At 39.9% G+C, this 18,007-nt stretch overlaps 1 protein-coding gene and 1 pseudogene across 2 annotated transcripts in view; both read left to right on the forward strand.

Moving 5' to 3' along the window:
• Positions 1 to 18,007, forward strand: part of KIAA1549 (KIAA1549 ortholog) — a 150,489-nt gene that overhangs the window by 125,364 nt on the left and 7,118 nt on the right. For both annotated transcript variants that reach the window (XM_032275858.1, XM_032275859.1), the window contains exons 17-18: positions 6,504 to 6,550; positions 15,480 to 15,637. In XM_032275858.1, coding sequence (XP_032131749.1) covers positions 6,504 to 6,550; positions 15,480 to 15,637 — 205 coding nt within the window. The remainder of the gene's footprint in view (positions 1 to 6,503; positions 6,551 to 15,479; positions 15,638 to 18,007) is intronic.
• On the forward strand, positions 6,561 to 7,632 carry LOC116550096 (annotated as a pseudogene).

Consider the following 18,007-nt stretch of genomic DNA (forward strand, 5'->3'; position numbering starts at 1 on the left):
CTCCTGTACACAAAAATCAACTCAAAATGAATAAAAGACCTACGTGTAAGAACCGAATTATAAAACTCCCAGAAGAGAACATGGGAGAAAACCTCTTTGATATTGACCTTGGCAATGATTTTTTGGATATCACACCAAAAGCTCAGGTTATAAAAGCAAAAATAAATAAATGGTACTGCATCAAATGAAAAAGCTCTGCACAGCAAAGGAAAACATTGAAAATGTTTCAGTGAAAAAGGCAACCTACGGAATGGAAAAGAATATTCATATACCACATATCTGATAAGGACTTAGTATCGAAAATTTATTTAAAAAAACTCTTACAACTCAATAGTGGAAAAATAAATAATCCAATTTAAAAATGGGCAAAGGATTTGAACAGACATTTTTCCAAAGAAGACATGAAAATGACCAACAGGTATATGAAACAGTGTTCAACATCACTAGTCATCAGGGAAATACAAATTAAAACCTCTGTGAGGCTGGGTGCAGTGGCTCACACCTGTAAGTAATCCTAACACTTTGGGAGGCTGAGACAGGCAGATTGCTTGAGCTCAGGAGTTCAAGACCAGTCTGGCTAATATGGTGACACCCCGTCTCTACTAAAAATACAAAAATTAGCTGGGCATGGTGGTACATGCTGGTAATCCAGCTGTTGAGGTGGTTGAGGCACAAGAATCATTTGAACCCAGGAGGCAGAGGTTGCAGTGAGCCAGGATCATGCCATTGCACTCCAACCTGGGTGACAGAGCAAGACTGTCTCAAAACAAAACAAAACCCTTGAGGAGATACTGCCTCACACTTGTTAGAATGAGTATTATCAAAAAAGTTAAGAAATAATAAATGTTAGCGAGGGTGTGGAGAAAAGGGAACCCTCATACCCTGTTAATGGCAATGTAGATTGGTATAGCCATTATGGAAAATAGTGTAGAGATTCCTAAAGAAGTTAAAAATAGAACTACCATATGACCCAGCAATCCCTGTTCCTGGTGTGTACCCAAAGAAGGTAAAATCACCATATTTTAATGATATCTGCATTCCCATGTTCATTACTGCACTATTCACAATAACCAAGATGTGAAAATAACCTGAGCATCCATTGATGGATGAATGGATAAAGAAAATGTTGCGTATGTATACAATGGAATATTATTTATCCTTTAAAAAGGAGATCCTGCTATTTGCTACAACATGGATGGATCTGGAAGATATTATGCTAAGTGAAATAAGCCAGAAACAGAAAGAAAAACATTGCATGATGTCACTTACATGTGAAATCTTAAAAAAAAAAAAAAAAGTACTAGAGGTGGGAGGGGAAAGGAAGGGAGATGGAGATCAAAGGATACAAAGTGGGGGATGTGTAGGATAAACAAGTCTAGAGCTCTAAAGTACCAAATGAGGACTATAGTTAATAAAATGTGATTATAGTGGGGATTTTGTTAAATAAGTAGATTTTAGCTACTTTCGTCCCAAAAATGTATGTGAGATGATAAATATGTTGATTTGCTTCACTGTAAGTAACCATTTTGCTATCTGTATGTAGCCAGCACTATTATGTTATAAACCTCAAACATACCCAATAGAATTGTCTTTAAAAAGATATAATGGCCCAAAATTTTCCAAATTTGGTGGAAACTGAAAATCCACAGATCCATTGGTTGGTGAACACTGTGTGCAAGAAACATGAAGAAAACTATACCAAAAAATGCCATAGTCTAAATTGCTTCAAACAAATCAAAAAGATCTTAAAAGCAGCCAGAGAACAAGAACACATTATATACAGTGGAACGAAGATAAGGATGACAGAAGAAATCTCATTGTCCAGAAGACAGTGAAACAAATCTTCAAAGAACTGAAGGACCAAATGATTAACCTAGAATTCTGTATCTAGCAAAAATATCTTTCAAAAACTAAGGTGAAATAAAAACGTTTTCAGACATACAGAAGCTGAAATAATGCATCACCAGCTGACATGCATTATAAGAAATGTTACAAGAAATCTTTAAGGCACCATGATACCATGTGAAGACCTGAATCTACATAAGTATATGAAAAACAGTGGAAGTATAAATATGTGGGTGGGGAATTATTTTTTAAAACCCTCTCTTCATTATTTAAAACTTTAAAAAGGATTGACTATTTAAAATGAAAGTAATAAGCATATATTGTGGGGGGTAATAAATATATAGAAGTAAATATATGAAACAGCTGCACAAAAGGCCAAGAAAGGGGAAATGGAAGTTTGCTATTTTAATGTTCTGTTGTTCTAATGAAGCAGAATAACAGTGCTTACTGGTAGACTGTGATAAGTGAAAAATGCATAATAGAAACCATGAATAAGCCAACAAAGGAGTCAAAATGAAATCATTTTTTAAAAGCACAAAATAAGGCAGAAAAGGAAGTGAAAGCAATAAAGCACAGATAGGAAAAATTATAAACAGATACCAATATGGTTGATTTAAATCCAGCCCTGTCAATAATCACATTAAATATAAATAGTCTAAACATCCCTATTAAAGGGCAGAGCTTGTCAGTTTGGATAAAAAGGAAGAATTGAGTATATGCTGCCTACAAGAAATTTTCATTAAATGCAAAGATACAAATAGGTAAAAAGGAAAAGTACAGAGAAAAGTTTGGAGAAAGATATGCCATACTAACACTAATCATAGAAAGCTGGAGGGGCTGTGTTAATGTTAGCCAACGTTGGTCTCATAGTAAAGAATATTATTAGCCAGGCGCGGTGGCTCACGCCTGTAATCCCAGCACTTTGGGAGGCCGAGGCGGGTGGATCACGAGGTCAAGAGATCGAGACCATCCTGGTCAACACAGTGAAACCCCATCTCTACTAAAACTACAAAAAATCAGCTGGGCATGGTGGCGCGTGCCTGTAATCCCAGCTACTCAGGAGGCTGAAGCAGGAGAATTGCCTGAACCCAGGAAGCAGAGGTTGCGGTGAGCCGAGATCGCGCCATTGCACTCCAGCCTGGGTAACAAGAGCGAAACTCTGTCTCAAAAAAAAAAAAAAAAAAAAAAGAATATTATTAAAGATTAAGAAGATCATTTCATAATAAAGTGGTCAGTTCATCAAGTCTTACTTGTTTATATACATAGTAGTAGAGCTTCAAAATGCATTAAGCAAAAACTGACAAAATTGCATGTAGAAATAAATGTACAATTATGTTGATGAGAATGTGAACAACTGGAAGTCTTATGAACTGCTGGTGGAAATGTAAAATAGCACAATCCCTTTGAAAAACAGTTCAGCAGTCTCTTTAAAAAGTTAAACATATATCCTACCATATGAACCAGCATTCTATTCCTAAGTATTTACCCAGGAGAAACAAAAGCATATTTTCATATAGAGACTTGTACAGATTTATTTAAAACAGACCCAAAGAAAATAGCAGCATAAGATAGTATTCCACTTATGGATATACCACATTTGTTAATCCATTCACATGTAGGGTTATTTAAAATAGGGTTCTCCAGAGAAATAGAACTAGGTGTGCATGTGCGCCCGTGTGTGTGTGTGTGTGTGTGTGTGTGTGTGTGTGTGTGTGTGTGTGTAGAGAGAGAGCAAGCAAGGCAGAGAGAGAGAAATGTACTTATTATGAGGAGGAGTCAGCTCATAACTATGGAGGCTGAGAATCCCATGATCTGCTCTCTGCAAACTGCAAATCCATGGAAGCCAGTGGTGTAGTCTGAAGTCCTGAGAGGTGGATTCCAGTCTGAATCTGAAAGCTTGAGAACCAGGGCCTTCAAGGATGGGAGAAGATTGATGTCCCAGATCATGCAGTCAGGCAGAAGAAGCCCAAATCCAATCTTCCTCCATCTTTTTCTTCTATTCAGGCCTTCAACAGATTGGAACATGCCCACCCATATTGGGGAGGGCTGCCTTACTGTCCACCAATTCAAATATTAATCTCTTCATGAAACGCCCTCCAGACACACCCAGAAATAATGTTTAACTAGACATCTGGGGTGTCTGTGGCACAGTCAAGTTGATACATAAAATTAACCATTACAATATGTTCTAAGCAGTAAAGTGAGTTCTGGCTGAGTAGTACTAAAAGTGGTGAGACATGAGGCAGGAGAGGAGAAGCAAGAACCTGGTGGTTATGGAGCCTACACCTCATCCTGAGGGTGATGGCTGCACATGAATGGGTTTTGAGCAGGTGGAGACATAATTAGGCATGCCTTTTTAAAAGATTAGTCCCATTGTAGAGTGAAGAATGGTTGTCAGAAGCAGAGAGACCAGAAGAAAGCGGACGTAATACTTTTGGTGAGAGAGTTGGTGACTTGTGCTAGTGTAATGCAGTTGATGAATCCAAGAGGAGGAATCAGCAGGTCTTCAGCATGTTTAATGGCTGATGGTACTGAGCCCGTGCAGAAGAAGAGTTTGACAGTTCACAAAGGGGAAGAGACAAATCTGGAATACCGGTGGAGGAGCTTTCTTTAGAAATGAGGGGATATTCTTCTTCTAACGTAATGGGAAGGAGGAAGGAAATGTTGGGTACAGGTAAAATCAGCTTGTAGCTGGATGGCAGGAGGTTGAAGAACCAGCCATCTCAGGACTTTAATCCTCACAGCAGAGAAGGCAGAGTCATCCATTGAGAATGGGAGGAGAAATGTGGCAGGGCCAGAGGTTTAAGGGAGAGTAGAGATTTGAAAGACCTGTTACGGAGAATGAGACAACACAGATGAGGGACATAGGAATTATTTCTTAGCCTTGAGGCTGGTTGAGATTGACTATCATGAAATTGCAGTGGCTGTAATTAAAGTTCTCGAGTTTCATTGATGAACATTCAATACCCAAGTATATGCATTGGGATTGATGAAGACCAGGGCTTTGTCAGGCACATGTGATGTGCAGGTGAGAGGGAGCAGTTGAAATGATAGACCAGGCGCTGCGAAGGAAAGGTATGGAAAGCTAGGGCCATTTGAACATGCCAGAGCTTTGCTGATTCTTCCTCTCAAATCCATCCACACCAGGACATTAGTTGGAGCCACTGTTGTCTCGTGAATAATCTCTATGGAGTCTCAGATCTCCCTTTAATTATTTGGAAAAAGAGTGGAAGCTTCTTTTCCTTCTTTTCCTCCCTTTGTCCATCACCCCCTTTCCTTGTTTTGTGTCAGTTGAAGGACTCCACAAGGTTCCACATGGCAGCCAAGGGGATGGAAGCAGAGAGGGTCAGAAGGTGAAGTCATCTGACCACAGTTTCATATTTAATAATCCCCTCAGACCTCTATGAATGTGGAGATCATTGTATTCTCTTGGCATAAAGGAATAGACCCAGGGATGTTAAGCCAGCCTGTCTGACTCCAAAGCCTCTACTTTTTTCCTCACAAAATAGACATTTGTTCACAGGAGAGTGTCTGGTTTGGGAAACCATGGGCAGTGCTGGGGGTTGGTGAATAGCATGGTCTTTGGAGTCCAAAAGACTGCAGGAGGAAATCACCTGAGTTGGTTTTATCCATAAAACAGAGGCAGTGAGTACTTTGTTAGTGATGTTGTGGGCCTGCGTTAATTCTCATACAGTGATTAACACAAAATACCCATTCCGTAAATGACAGCTTGGAAAAAGAAAAATGTCGTCGCAACTTCAGAAGCAAGGCTGACTTATTCATCTCAGACAAACCATTGGTTCCACCTGACTGCAGATGGACAAACTCTGCCCTTAGTTACTGTTCTGCTGAAATATCTGATTCCAAAAATAACAATTCAAGTTACTGAAAAGAAATATTGAAATAAGAGTCCCACATGTATTAGGGTTAGGATATGTTGATTTCACGAGGAATACAACAGATTTCTTAGATGTATATTTCTTTAAATCCTGTGGCATATTGTTTTAGTCAAAGAACACTTGGCTAGTTCACATTAGCTCAAGTAAAGCGAGTTGACTAAAAAATACAGGGGGCACCTTATGGAACTTACAGGCAGAAAATATAGCTGGGTCTCCTGGGGACCAGAAAACGAGTCAGAAACAGAAGGTGCTGCCTTTGTCTTTTACAGCCTCCCTAGTTTCTGGTTGAATTGTTTTGCAGGATTCTATACCATGAGACAGCATTTTATAAATTTAGTTGGTTGAGGCATTTGAATAGGTGCTGGGCACCTGCTGGGTCTGTTGATCTTTGTGGCTCATGTGGTTGGAGTCACTGTGCTAAATGTAGTCTCTCATGCCTGCCTTTTAGCAGAAGTTACAGATGGATCTGTAGGAAAGAGCAGACACAGAAAGCCTGCCAGTTATTCCTATTTGTAGTTGTAATATAAAAAAGGAAAGATCTAGAAATTAGTTGTGTCTTTTCCAAAGTTTGGTAGCACAGGTCCCTGAACTGAATGCCGTAGCATCACTTGGTGGCAGAGTGCCCGGTAACATGCTAAGCTTTAATGAGAAAATAATTCTTTTGAAAGTTGATCCTGTAAAGCTGAAGTTATGTTTGCTGTTGTCACTTTATAATAAGTATTGAGTATTAATCTTCACGTTCTTTTGAATGTCTTTCAGAGATATGAAGACTATGGAATGACTCCCCCAACGGGTCCGTTGTCAAGGTAAGGTTTTCAAAACAAAATGTATTATCACTTTTTCACATAGGCTGTTTTTAAAAATTTTATAAATTTACTAATTTTAGCTAATATGAGCAGATGTAAAACTCTTGAGTTGTATATTCTCTTGATCTAACCAGAAGAGGAAGGAAAAAAAGTTGGAATTTAAGTTCTGCTTCTAGTAATGACAGACTAGGTCATTTGGACCAGCCCTCCTGCTGAGGACAACTGGAAAAGCTGAACAAGATATTAATATTAAAAACCCCAGAGAGGATTTTGGTCGAGCTTGGGCCAGCATGGCGGTGCCAGTGTAACCTGGTCCGTGCCACAAAGGGAATGGTGGCTGCAGCGCACACCCCGCGTGGTTTAGAGGTCACCATGCTGAGGGCTGCGTGGAGGGCGCTGAGTTTGATTCAGACCCAGGCAGTTACCCAGGCCCCAATCCCCGGGCTTCTGGGCAGTGGGAGCGCCAGGTTTCATTCCAGCCAGTGGGGCCTGCAACCTCAAAGTCCCCTCCTCCAGGCCACGCGCAGGTATGTCATCCAGAAACCAGCCCAGCCCAGGCGAGATGATGACCCACCTCCTTCTATGCTGCGCAAAGACTACCAGAATGTCCCAGGAATTGAGAAGGTTGATGATGTCGTGAGAAGACTCTTGTCTTTGGAAATGGCCAACACAAAGGAGAAGCTAAAAGTCATGCAAGAACAGTTGATGAAGAAGATTGCTGCAAACCCTGAGGACACCAGATCGCTGGAGGCGCGAATTGACCATCAAGATCCGCAGTTATGAAGAACACCTGCAGAAACATTGAAAGGACAAAGCGCACAAACGCTATTTGCTGATGAGCATTGACCAGAGGAAAAAGATGCTCAAAAACCTCCGTAACACCAACTATGATGTCTTTGAGAAGGTTTTCCAGGAGACTCAAAAGCTGGAGAAGCAGAAAAGGGCCTTAAAGCCTCTTTAACAAGCAAAGCAGAGGAACAAAACAAACAAAAGGAACCCAGACAGTCCTACCAAAGCCAGACCAGAGACACTCAGAGACAACCAATAAATTCTGTTTGATCATTTAAAGAAAAAAAAAAAAAGCTAACAGGGCAGTGAAGCGGTGTAGAACCAAGATCCAGTAAACCCAGAGGCATGAGCCCTGCTTCTTGGGCCACTTTTCGCCCAGGGACACCTGCAGATTCCAGAAGAGGCAGCTGGGAAGCCAGGCAAAGCTTTTGACAGACTCCTGAGGCTGGGAGCACAAGGGGAGACCCTGGTAAATATCCAGAGGTTTGAGTTTGGACCTTTAGGGGTTACACTCTAGGAGTAAGGGTGAGTCATAAGTAGATCAGTCCCTGCAGGGAGTGTTTGAAAGTTGATTGGAGTTGCTCCCTGGCAGAAACAAATGAACATCCCTTTTAGAAGAAGATAACATCACTCTGGGCCTTACATTATTGCTACAGTAGCTCCCTGCTTCCACACACACACCCACACCTACCCCCAGGCATATGAGAAGAAAAGAAAATACAGTTTTTTGTTTTTTTTTTTTTTGATTAAAAGAAATAGACAATAGAAGCAGACCTTACAGGGGATCCAGACAGTGGAGTCATCAGACACAGATTTTATTTATTTTTTATTTTTATTTTTTTTTTGAGACGGAGTTTCACTCATGTTACCCAGGCTGGAGTGCGATGGCGCGATCTCGGCTCACCGCAACCTCCGCCTCCTGGGTTCAGGCAATTCTCCTGCCTCAGCCTCCTGAGTAGCTGGGATTACAGGCACGCGCCACCATGCCCAGCTAATTTTTTGTATTTTTAGTAGAGACGGGGTTTCACCATGTTGACCAGGATGGTCTTGATCTCTTGACCTCGTGATCCACCCGCCTCGGCCTCCCAAAGTGCTGGGATTACAGGCTTGAGCCACCGCGCCCGGCAGACACAGATTTTAAAATAATTACACTCAGGCTTAATATGGAGCTAAGGTCCATTGTCCAGGAAGATGTAAAAATACTACTTTATGTTAGACTGTTATAAGTGAAGGATTCTAGTGTAGGCCTAGGCTCACTAAAAGAATGCTTAAATATAAAATAATAAGAAAGAATAAAATAAAGAATCCAAAAGAAGGTAGAAAATAGGAGAAGAAAGAATTTAGAATTTGCAGGACATTCAGAAAGATAATTTAAAATGGTAGATATCTAAATCCAGATCTATAATTAATTACATTAAATATTAATAACCAGAGGTTTCAATTAAACAACAAAGGTTATTATATTTGATTTTTAAAAAATATATTTGACTTATGAGTGACACATCAGAAAATATAAAGATACAGAAAGGATATAGAAGATTGGAACAACATGATTAATCAATTTGACCTGATTGACGTATATAGAACCCTGGACTCAACTGTAAAATACATCTTCCTTTAAAACATATTTTAAAATACATCTTCCTTTAAAACGTATATTAAAAATTTACCATATGCTGGACCATAACAAATCTTAACAAATTTCAAGAAGTGAAATCACGCAGAGTGTATTTATTAATCCTAGTAGAATTAAGTTAGAACAAATCATAAGATAAAACCCAAAACTATAAAAACCTTGAAAGACAACCTAGGCAGTAGCATCCTGTACATAGGAATGAGTAAAGGTTTCATGATGAAGACACCAAAAACAATCACAGCAAAAGCAAAAATTGACATATGGGATCTCATTAATCTTAAGAGCTTCTGCACAGCAAAGGCTCTAGTTTGCAAATATTTTCTCCCATTCTGTAGATTGTCTGTCCTATGGAATGGGAGAAAATATTTGCAAATTATGCATCTGACCAAGGTCTAATACCCAGCATCTATAAGGAACTTAAATTCACAAGAAAAAGAACAAACGACCCCATTAAAAAGTGGGCAGAGGACACAGACACTTTTCAAAAGGGGACGTACATGCAGCCGACAAGCATATGAAAAAAAGCTCAGTATCCCTGGCTATTAGAGAAATGCAAATCAAAATTATAATGAGATACCACCTCATACCAGGTCAGAATGTCTATTATTAAAAGGTCAAAAATTACAGATGCTGGTGAGGTTGTGGAGCAAAGGGAATGCTTATATACTGTTGGTGAGAGTGTAAATTAGTTTAACCATTGTGGAAAGCAGTGTGGCGATTCCTCAAAGACCTAAAAACAGAACTACCAACTGGTGTCAGAAAACAGCGGCAGAGAGTGGATCCGGCACAGACCAGATTGTCACAGAAAAGATGCTTCATAAGATGTGTTTTGATTAGTATATTTAAATAAATGTAAAGTAATTGATGTTTTTTTTAAAAAAAAACCAGAACTACCTTTTGACCCAGCAATTCCATTAATGGGTAGATACACAAAAGGATATAAATTGTTCAGCTGTAAAGAAACATCCATGCAAGTATTCCTGGAAGCAGTATTGACAATAGCAGAGACATGGAATCAACCTAAATGCCCATGAGTGACAGACTAGATAAAAAAAAAGTGGTATGCATATGCAATGGAGTACTATGCAGCAATAAAAAAGAACAAAATCATGTCCTTTGCAGGAACATGGATGGAGCCAGATGCCATTATCCTTAGCAAACTAATGCAGGAACAGAAAACCAAATACGGCATGTTCTCACTTATAAGTGTGAACTAAATGACGAGAACTCACAGGCACAAAGAGGGGAACAACAGACATTGGGGCCTACCTGAGGGTGGAGGGTGGGAAGAGGGAGAGGAGCAGAAAGAATAACTGTTGGGTACTAGGCTTAATACCTGGTGATGAAATAATCTGTACAACAAACCCCATGAGTTTACCTTTATAACATACCTGTATGTGTACCCCTGAACCTAAAATAAAAGTTAAAAAAAAAAGAAAAATTTCTATTTGCCAATTAATTAGTACTCTTCTAAATAACCTATGGTACACTGAAGAAATCAAAATGGAAATTGAAACATCCTAAAATGAATAATAATGAGAATACAATGTATCAAAAGTTGTGAGATGCAGCTGTAGCAGTGTTTGGGGGGAATTTGTTGTCTTAAATGCATATATTGGAAAGAAAAGTGGCTGAAAATCAGTGATCTAAGCATCCACCTCAAGATATAAAAAAAGAAGATCCAATTAAATGTAAAGGAAGCAGAAGTAAAGAAATACTAATACTAATAATATAAATTAATGAAATAGAAAATAAATACCACATTAAGAGAGGATTAATAAAGCCAAAAGTTAGTTCTTTAAAAACTAATAAAATTGATAGACTCTCACGAGCTTGATCAAATAATCTGTGCAACAAATTATCAATAAGAGAAATTAAAAGGATGTATTAATCCAGATCTTACAGACATTAAAAAGGAGATTTTATAAACCCATTTTTCTTAATAAAGTTGGGGCTGTATGCAGTGGTGCATGCTTGTAATCTCAGCTACTCTGGAGGCTGAGATGAGAGAATCACTTAAGCTCAGGAGTTTGAAACTACCCGGGGCAACATGGTGAGACCCTGTCTCAATTTTTTTTTTTTCTTGAAATGGAAAAATGTCTAGAAGGAGAAAACTTGAATAGTCCTCTAACTATGTTTAAAGTGGAAATTATGATCACAGTTCTTCCCACAAACAAAACTCCGGGTCCAGCCGGCTTCAACAATGAATTCTACTAAACACTGAAGGAGGAAAAGGTACCAGTATTATACAAACTCTTCCACAAAATAGAAAAAGAACACTTCTTAATTCATTTTATGAAACCAGTATTTCCTTGATACCAGGACAAGGGCAAGAAGGACAAGGACATTGCAGGAAGGAAATTGAGGGCCAGTTTCTCATGAACGTAGATGTAAAAAAATTGAAACTAAATATCCGTGAGCATAACTCAGCAGTAGATACAAAAGGATATCATGTTACAACCACATTGGATATCTTTCCAGCAATGTAAGAGTGATTTCGCATTTAAAAACCAAGCAGTGTAAGTTACTACTTTAAGGAGAATAAAGGAGGAAAAACTTGTCTTTTCAATAGATGCAGCGGGTGGTAAAATTCAACATGCAATCATGGTAAAAATCTTAGCAAACAAAGAATAGAAGTGAACTTGTCTATTCTGATAAAAGGTATCTTGACAAATATTACTCAGCGGTGAAATGTTAAAAAGCCTTCTCTCCGAGAGCAAGAACAAGTCAGACTTTCCTGCTCACATGACTTCTATTCGAAATTACCCTGTAACAAGGCAAGAAAAACATGAAAAGAGTAAAGAATTCAAAGAAAGGAGTAATAATGTTATTATTCACAGACGATATGCTTCTATAGTAGCAAATCCTAAAATGTCAGCACACAAATTGTTAGAATTTAGGGAATTTAGCAAAATTGCCAAATAGCAAGCCAACTAAATTGCAAAATAACTGGATATAAAATCAGTCTACAAAAATCTGTTTTATATAAGCAACAAACAGAAAAGACTTTTAAGCCCTCTAAAGAAAGATGTTCACAGATTGGGCAACTCAATATTTTTAAAATGTTATTTCTCCTCCTATGATTTGTAGATTCAATGCAATCCCATTCAAAATTTCAGTAATTTCTTTTTAATATGTGGAAACCGACAGACAGATTCTAAAATTTATCTGGAAATGCAAAGGGCCAAGAATAGCCCAGACACCTTGAGAGAGAAGAAGATGTTGGACCATTCTAAATGTTGTACATTACTGTCAAGTGATTAAGTTGGTACAGCATTGCGGTGAGGCAAGGGAAATAGACCAGTCAACCACCTATGTGTGGACATTGGTTTATTACAAAGCTGGCATTGCAGTAAAACAGAGTGAATCTCAGAAATCAAACCCAACCATCCCTTCAGAGACCAGAAGTCACACAGAAGAAGGAACATTATCTGCTTCCTACTTTCTTTTCTATTTTTTTAAAAATCCATCATCATTTTTAGAGCGGTTTGCTTTGCTTTTCTTCCCTACCACACAGCCCTGTGGTCCAAAAACAGGAAAGGTGAAACTGGTGAGGTGAGGTCAGGTGATGCAGGGCAGAAGTTAGAGATGGGGACGGACCAGGTTGGTCCCATTATTAATAGCTTTCACCTTCGAAAGTGTTGTGGTGTGGATGATGAATCATATAATCACCCACTTTAAAGGATTTTAGAGTGTTGGATTGTAAACTGTGTTAAAAATAAAGAGATGGAAATGTAGACAAGAGGTGGGGGAAAAGAAGGAGGAATTAAGTGAATGGGAAGAGCTAGTTGTGGGTGGACCGTCCAGAAGTTGTGGTTAGGTGAGGCGTGGACTCCAGTTTACAGGTCTTGAAGGAGGAGCATGCCTCATGGGAAGCTCTTAGATGTATAAAGTCAGGGGTGTCACACATCCCTCTCTGAGGCCAATCTAAAACAGCAGCAGTTATTTAAAAAGAGTAACACAGGTAACCTGGGTTTCAGTTTATGAGATACACTCTAGAAATCACACTGGACAGTAAGTGCAGGTCGGCCTACATTCTGACCAAACTGGTGAAATCTGTGAATTACTGGTTCAGCATCATTTGCAAAGAACTATAGAGTGGTCCTCAGGGGGGGTTCTGAGACTCCTGGAGGGTGCTTAAAACCTTTTCGGGGGCAGGGGGAGTCTGTGAGATCAAGACGGTTTTCATATTAGTAAGATGTTACTTTCCCTTTTCCATTGTATTGACATTTGTACCAAAGTGCAAAGCAATGGTGGGTGAAACTGCTAATCTTTTTTTTTTTTTGAGACAGAGTCTCGCACTGTTGCCCAGGTTGGAGTGCAGTGGCATGATCTCGGCTCACTGCAACCTCCACCTCCCTGGTTCAAGCAGTTCTCATGCCTCGCCTCCTGAGTATCTGGGATTACTTCCCTGTGCCACCACGCCCAAGCTAATTTTTGTATTTTTAGTAGAGACAGGTTTTTGCCATGTTGGCCTGGCTGGTCTCGAACTCCTGATCTCAGGTGATCTGCCCACCTTGACTACAGGTGTGAGCCACCATGTCCAGCCAAAACTGCTAGTCTTTAGCGTGCATCCAGGCAGTGCCACCGAATTGTATGAGTAGTCATCGTATTCTTCACTGCTGTGTCATCACAGTTTTAAAAATGCCGGTTTTATGTTAGCATGCCCTTGGTGATATAGTCAAAATCATAAATCTTATTAAACCTAGACTCTTAAGTCTTTAGTAGTCTGTGGGACAAAAGAAGAAATACATAGAAAGCATTCCTGTAGAATATGGAATTTTGAAGGAAAAGCCCTTGCTCCCATTCTTTAAGACTGAACTGAACCAACTGCTTTTATGCTTTTTACTTGAACAAACAGCTGGGAGACGTGGTTATTCAGACCCGGATGTTTGGCAGGCACTGTCTTGAAAATGAATGAAGTGAGCCTGTCACTTCAAGAAAAACAACTGCCAGTCTTTGTTGCTAATGATAAAATGAGCTTTCAAGTAAAAATTTGAATTTTGGAAAGTTGTCTGCCTGCCACTGTGAACATGACAACTTCCTAGTACATACTTAAAGACTCTTCTGGCCAAGTTCGATGATGAGATTAGTGAATGGGATTTTTCAGTGCTGCACAATGAGAGGTAACAATATTGAGAAAGTTTGCATAACTCAGTGAACTATGTTCCAAATGATGGATGTCATATGATCAGGCATGGGTTAGAGATCCATTCAAAGTGCAAGAGGGAGCTTTGTGTTTCAGTGTAACAGAGTATGGAAAGTTCACCAATATCATTTCAGATTACACATCGCAACTGAAGAACTGTCACTTGTTGAATTTTGGTGTGGTCATGAAGAATGTCTGAATTTTTTATTTTTTTGAGACACAGTCTCACTCTGTTGCCCAGGCTGGAGTGCAGTGGCATGATCTCGGCTCACTGCAACCTCAACCTCCTGGGTTCAAGCGATTCTCCTGCCTCAGCCTCCTGAGTAGCTGGGATTACAGGCATGCACCACCATGCCCAGCTAATTTTTGTATTTTTAGTAGAGACGGGGTTTCACCACGTTGGCCAGGCTGGTCTCAAACTCCTGACCTCAGGATCTGCCCACCTCAGCCTCCCAAAGTGCTGGAATTACAGGTGTGAACCACCACACCCAGCTGAAATATTTTTTAAAAAATATTATCCGAAAAGGCTATTAAAATACTCCTTCCTTTTCCAACTATGCATTCTGTGAAGCCAGATTTTCTTCCTAACATCCAGCAACTGACAGGATGCAAACTATATGAGAATCCTTCTATTAAGGAAATTTGAACAATATAGTGCTACTCTTCTCACTACTTTTTTTTGAGAGGGGATTGATAAATATAGTTAATTTTATAAAAGTTATGTTAATATATGTTTAATTGTTATTTGTAAATTTTTAAAAATATTTACATTTTTTTCCATTTTAATTTCTAATCTGGTAAGTATCAGTACAATCCACATAAACAAGAGCTTTTGGGAGTCCTCAATAATTTTTATGAGTCAAAAGAGGTCTGGAAATAAAACTTTGAGATTGCTGCTTTAGAACACTGGTTTTCAGCCTTGATGGACACCAGGATCATGTGTAGTCTTAAAAATTACCGCCATGTTGGTCACACCTTTAGTGCTTCTGTTTGAACTCATCTGGGATGCGGTGTGAGCGTGGTGATTTTTTTCAGGCCCCCCAGGTGACACCAACATGTAGGCGGGGTAGGAAGCACAGCACTTGGCAGATGCTGGAGACAAGCAGGCCCTGGGTTTGTCAGTATCAGCTGTATTGCAGGCACTGTTCTTAGTGCTGGAGGTAGGACAGTGAACAAATAGAGAAGTCCCTTCCCTCAGGGAGCAGGAGAGACATCTCTTCCCCTTCCAGCAGGGGAGATGGTTAAGCAGGTAGACAAATAAGTGTTACCTTTCTGTAGAGTTGGGGGTGGACCTCATGAAATACCAGGGCCAGGGTGCAGTGGAGTCGTGATGTGCCTGTTTGCTTTGCCCTCAGACCAGGTTTTGGCCCCGGTTTGCTGCAGTCTTCAGAGCTGGTGCCTCCTGACCCCCAGCAGTCACAGGCGTCCGCGGAAGCCCCGTTTGCTGCCCGAGGGATCTACTCGGAGGAGATGCCGTCGGTGGCCCGGCCTCGGCCTGTCGGGGGCACCACAGGTAGATGTGGCTGTTTAGCTTGCATTTCTGAGTTATGGGACATTTACTTTTTGGCTAAATTGAAAGAAACTTGATTTTGGGCTTCTCAGAGTGTCAGTGTCCAGCGAGCAGGGGCCTCTGCCGTTTTTCAGGGATGTTTCCGCTCAGATCCTGACCGTGACGGAGGTGGGAAGGGGGAGAGAGCCTGAGCTCCCAAAGCTGCTGTCTGCCGATTGGCTCCGGAACCAGCCCCTTCGTGTGAAATTCACGACATGCTCCCTCCAGGAAAAATGCTTCCAAATCCTTACTGTAAATGAAAGATCTCACTCTGAGCACTTTGGATGGCATGAAAACAAGAGTTAGTTTTAAAGAAGGTGCATTTTTCAGCTTGTAACGAACAACTCTCAAAGTCTGGGTGACAGAGCAAAACTCGATCTCAAAACCAAACAAAAGCAAGTAGTTTAAGTCAATTCGAAATTTGCAATAATTGGTTGATATTTTTTCATTATGATTTTTCTAGGAAATTCTTTTATTTTGCATTGGCTATTAGTCTGCAAAACAAATCATGTCTCCTGGAATCCTATAGGATTTCCTGAACTTTACAGGTGCTTTGGTCTGCAGTGAGTCTTGATTCCCCTGTTAATTGCTAGATCTTTGAACCTCCCTACATGGCATATATACTAAGAAAAATTCAGATATATTAATTTTTAATTTAAAATCTGAAAGAGCTGGGTGCGATGGCATGTGTCTGTAGTCCAGCTACTAGGGAGGCTGAGGTGGAAGGATCGCTTGAGCCCAGGAGTTCTGGGCTGTAGTGCGCTATGCCGATCGGGTGTCCGCACTAAGTTCGGAATCAATATGGTGACCTCCCGGGAGTGGAGGACCACCAGGTTGCCTAAGGAGGGGCGAACCGGCCCAGGTCGGAAACAGAGCAGGTCAAAACTCCCATGCTGATCAGTAGCAGGATTGCACCTGTGAATAGCCACTGCACTCCAGCCTGGGCAACATAGCGAGACCCCATCTCTAAAAAAAAATAAAAAAAATTTTTTTAAATCTGAAAGAATATAGAAATTACACATATCAAACATTCAAAAGGAAATTCTTTTAAAATTTCTATTAGGTGAAATTATGTAAAAATTTATGGAAAATGTTTAAGACCTATTAGAAGGATTACCTTTTTAACTATAGAACTTTATGAAACATATATATGTCTGAAAATTGCCAATTATTTTCAAAAAAAGAAAATAGCACCTTGGAAAAATTTGTAGCACCTCACAACAAGAAGTATTTTTATTGTAGAAGATACCTCATATAAATTAAACAGGCCAACCTGAAAAGGTCAGTAGGAAAAGGAAAAAGGTCCAGTTTTAAGATTATTTTAAAAATGCAAATTAATACCATAATGCACCATTTCAATCATGAAATTATTTTTATAATAATGTGGTATGGTAAAATTAGCATCCAGTTTCTTCCTCTGTGCTAGGGATATTCGTGCTCACCTCCTTGGTGGTTTGGCTGATAAAAGAAGATGACAGAAGTGCTTGAAATAGTACCTGGCATAGCATAAACTTTCAATGAATATCAGCTGCCGTGACGGTCATCACTATTATTCTCAATGGTGGCGTAAATTATTAAACTTTTGGAAAGCAGTCTGGCAGTAGGACTTACCAAGCCTTTGATTTGGTAATTCCAGTTTTGGAAATCCAGGCTCACTCTCCTAAAATCCAAAATATTAGGGGGAAATGACATGTGTCAAGATATTTATCACAGCATTATTTGCATAATAGCAAAATATTGTTAGCTTCCCTAGATATACGTAGGAGGAAGGCCATCCCTGAGGAAATCGTGCAGCTACTTAAGATGAAGAGGTCATAAAAAGCCAGAAAAGGGGAATTTGAGATTTACCAGTTGCCTCCTATGCGTTTGATGCTTGATCTGTTTTATCTCTTTTAAATCCTGGAAATAACCCTCTGAGGTAGATTTTTTTTTTCTTTTTCTTTTTCTTTTTCTTTTCCTTCTTTTTTTTTTTTTTTTTTTTTTTGAGAGGGAGTTTTTGCTCTGTCACCCAGGCTGGAGTGAAGTGGCACCATCTTGGCTCACTGCAACCTCCGCCTCCTGGGCTCAAGTGATTCTTCTGCCTCAGCCTCCTGAGTAGCTGGGATTACAGGTGCATGCCACCACACCCAGCAAATTTTTGTATTTTTAGTAGAGATGGAGTTTCACTATGCTGACCAGGCTGATTGTGAACTCCTGCCTTGGCCTCCCAAAGTGCTGGGATTACAGGCGTGAGCCACCGTGCCCTTCTGAGGTAGATTTTTTTATCCCTGCTGGAGAAGTGAGGAATCAAGTTTCAGCGGTAGCTTTAGCCAGTCGCTCAGGGTCGCAGGGCTT

Source organism: Sapajus apella, unplaced genomic scaffold (assembly GCF_009761245.1).
Source record: "Sapajus apella isolate SASKATOON/1434 unplaced genomic scaffold, GSC_monkey_1.0 scaffold7, whole genome shotgun sequence".
Lineage (NCBI taxonomy): Eukaryota > Metazoa > Chordata > Mammalia > Primates > Cebidae > Sapajus > Sapajus apella.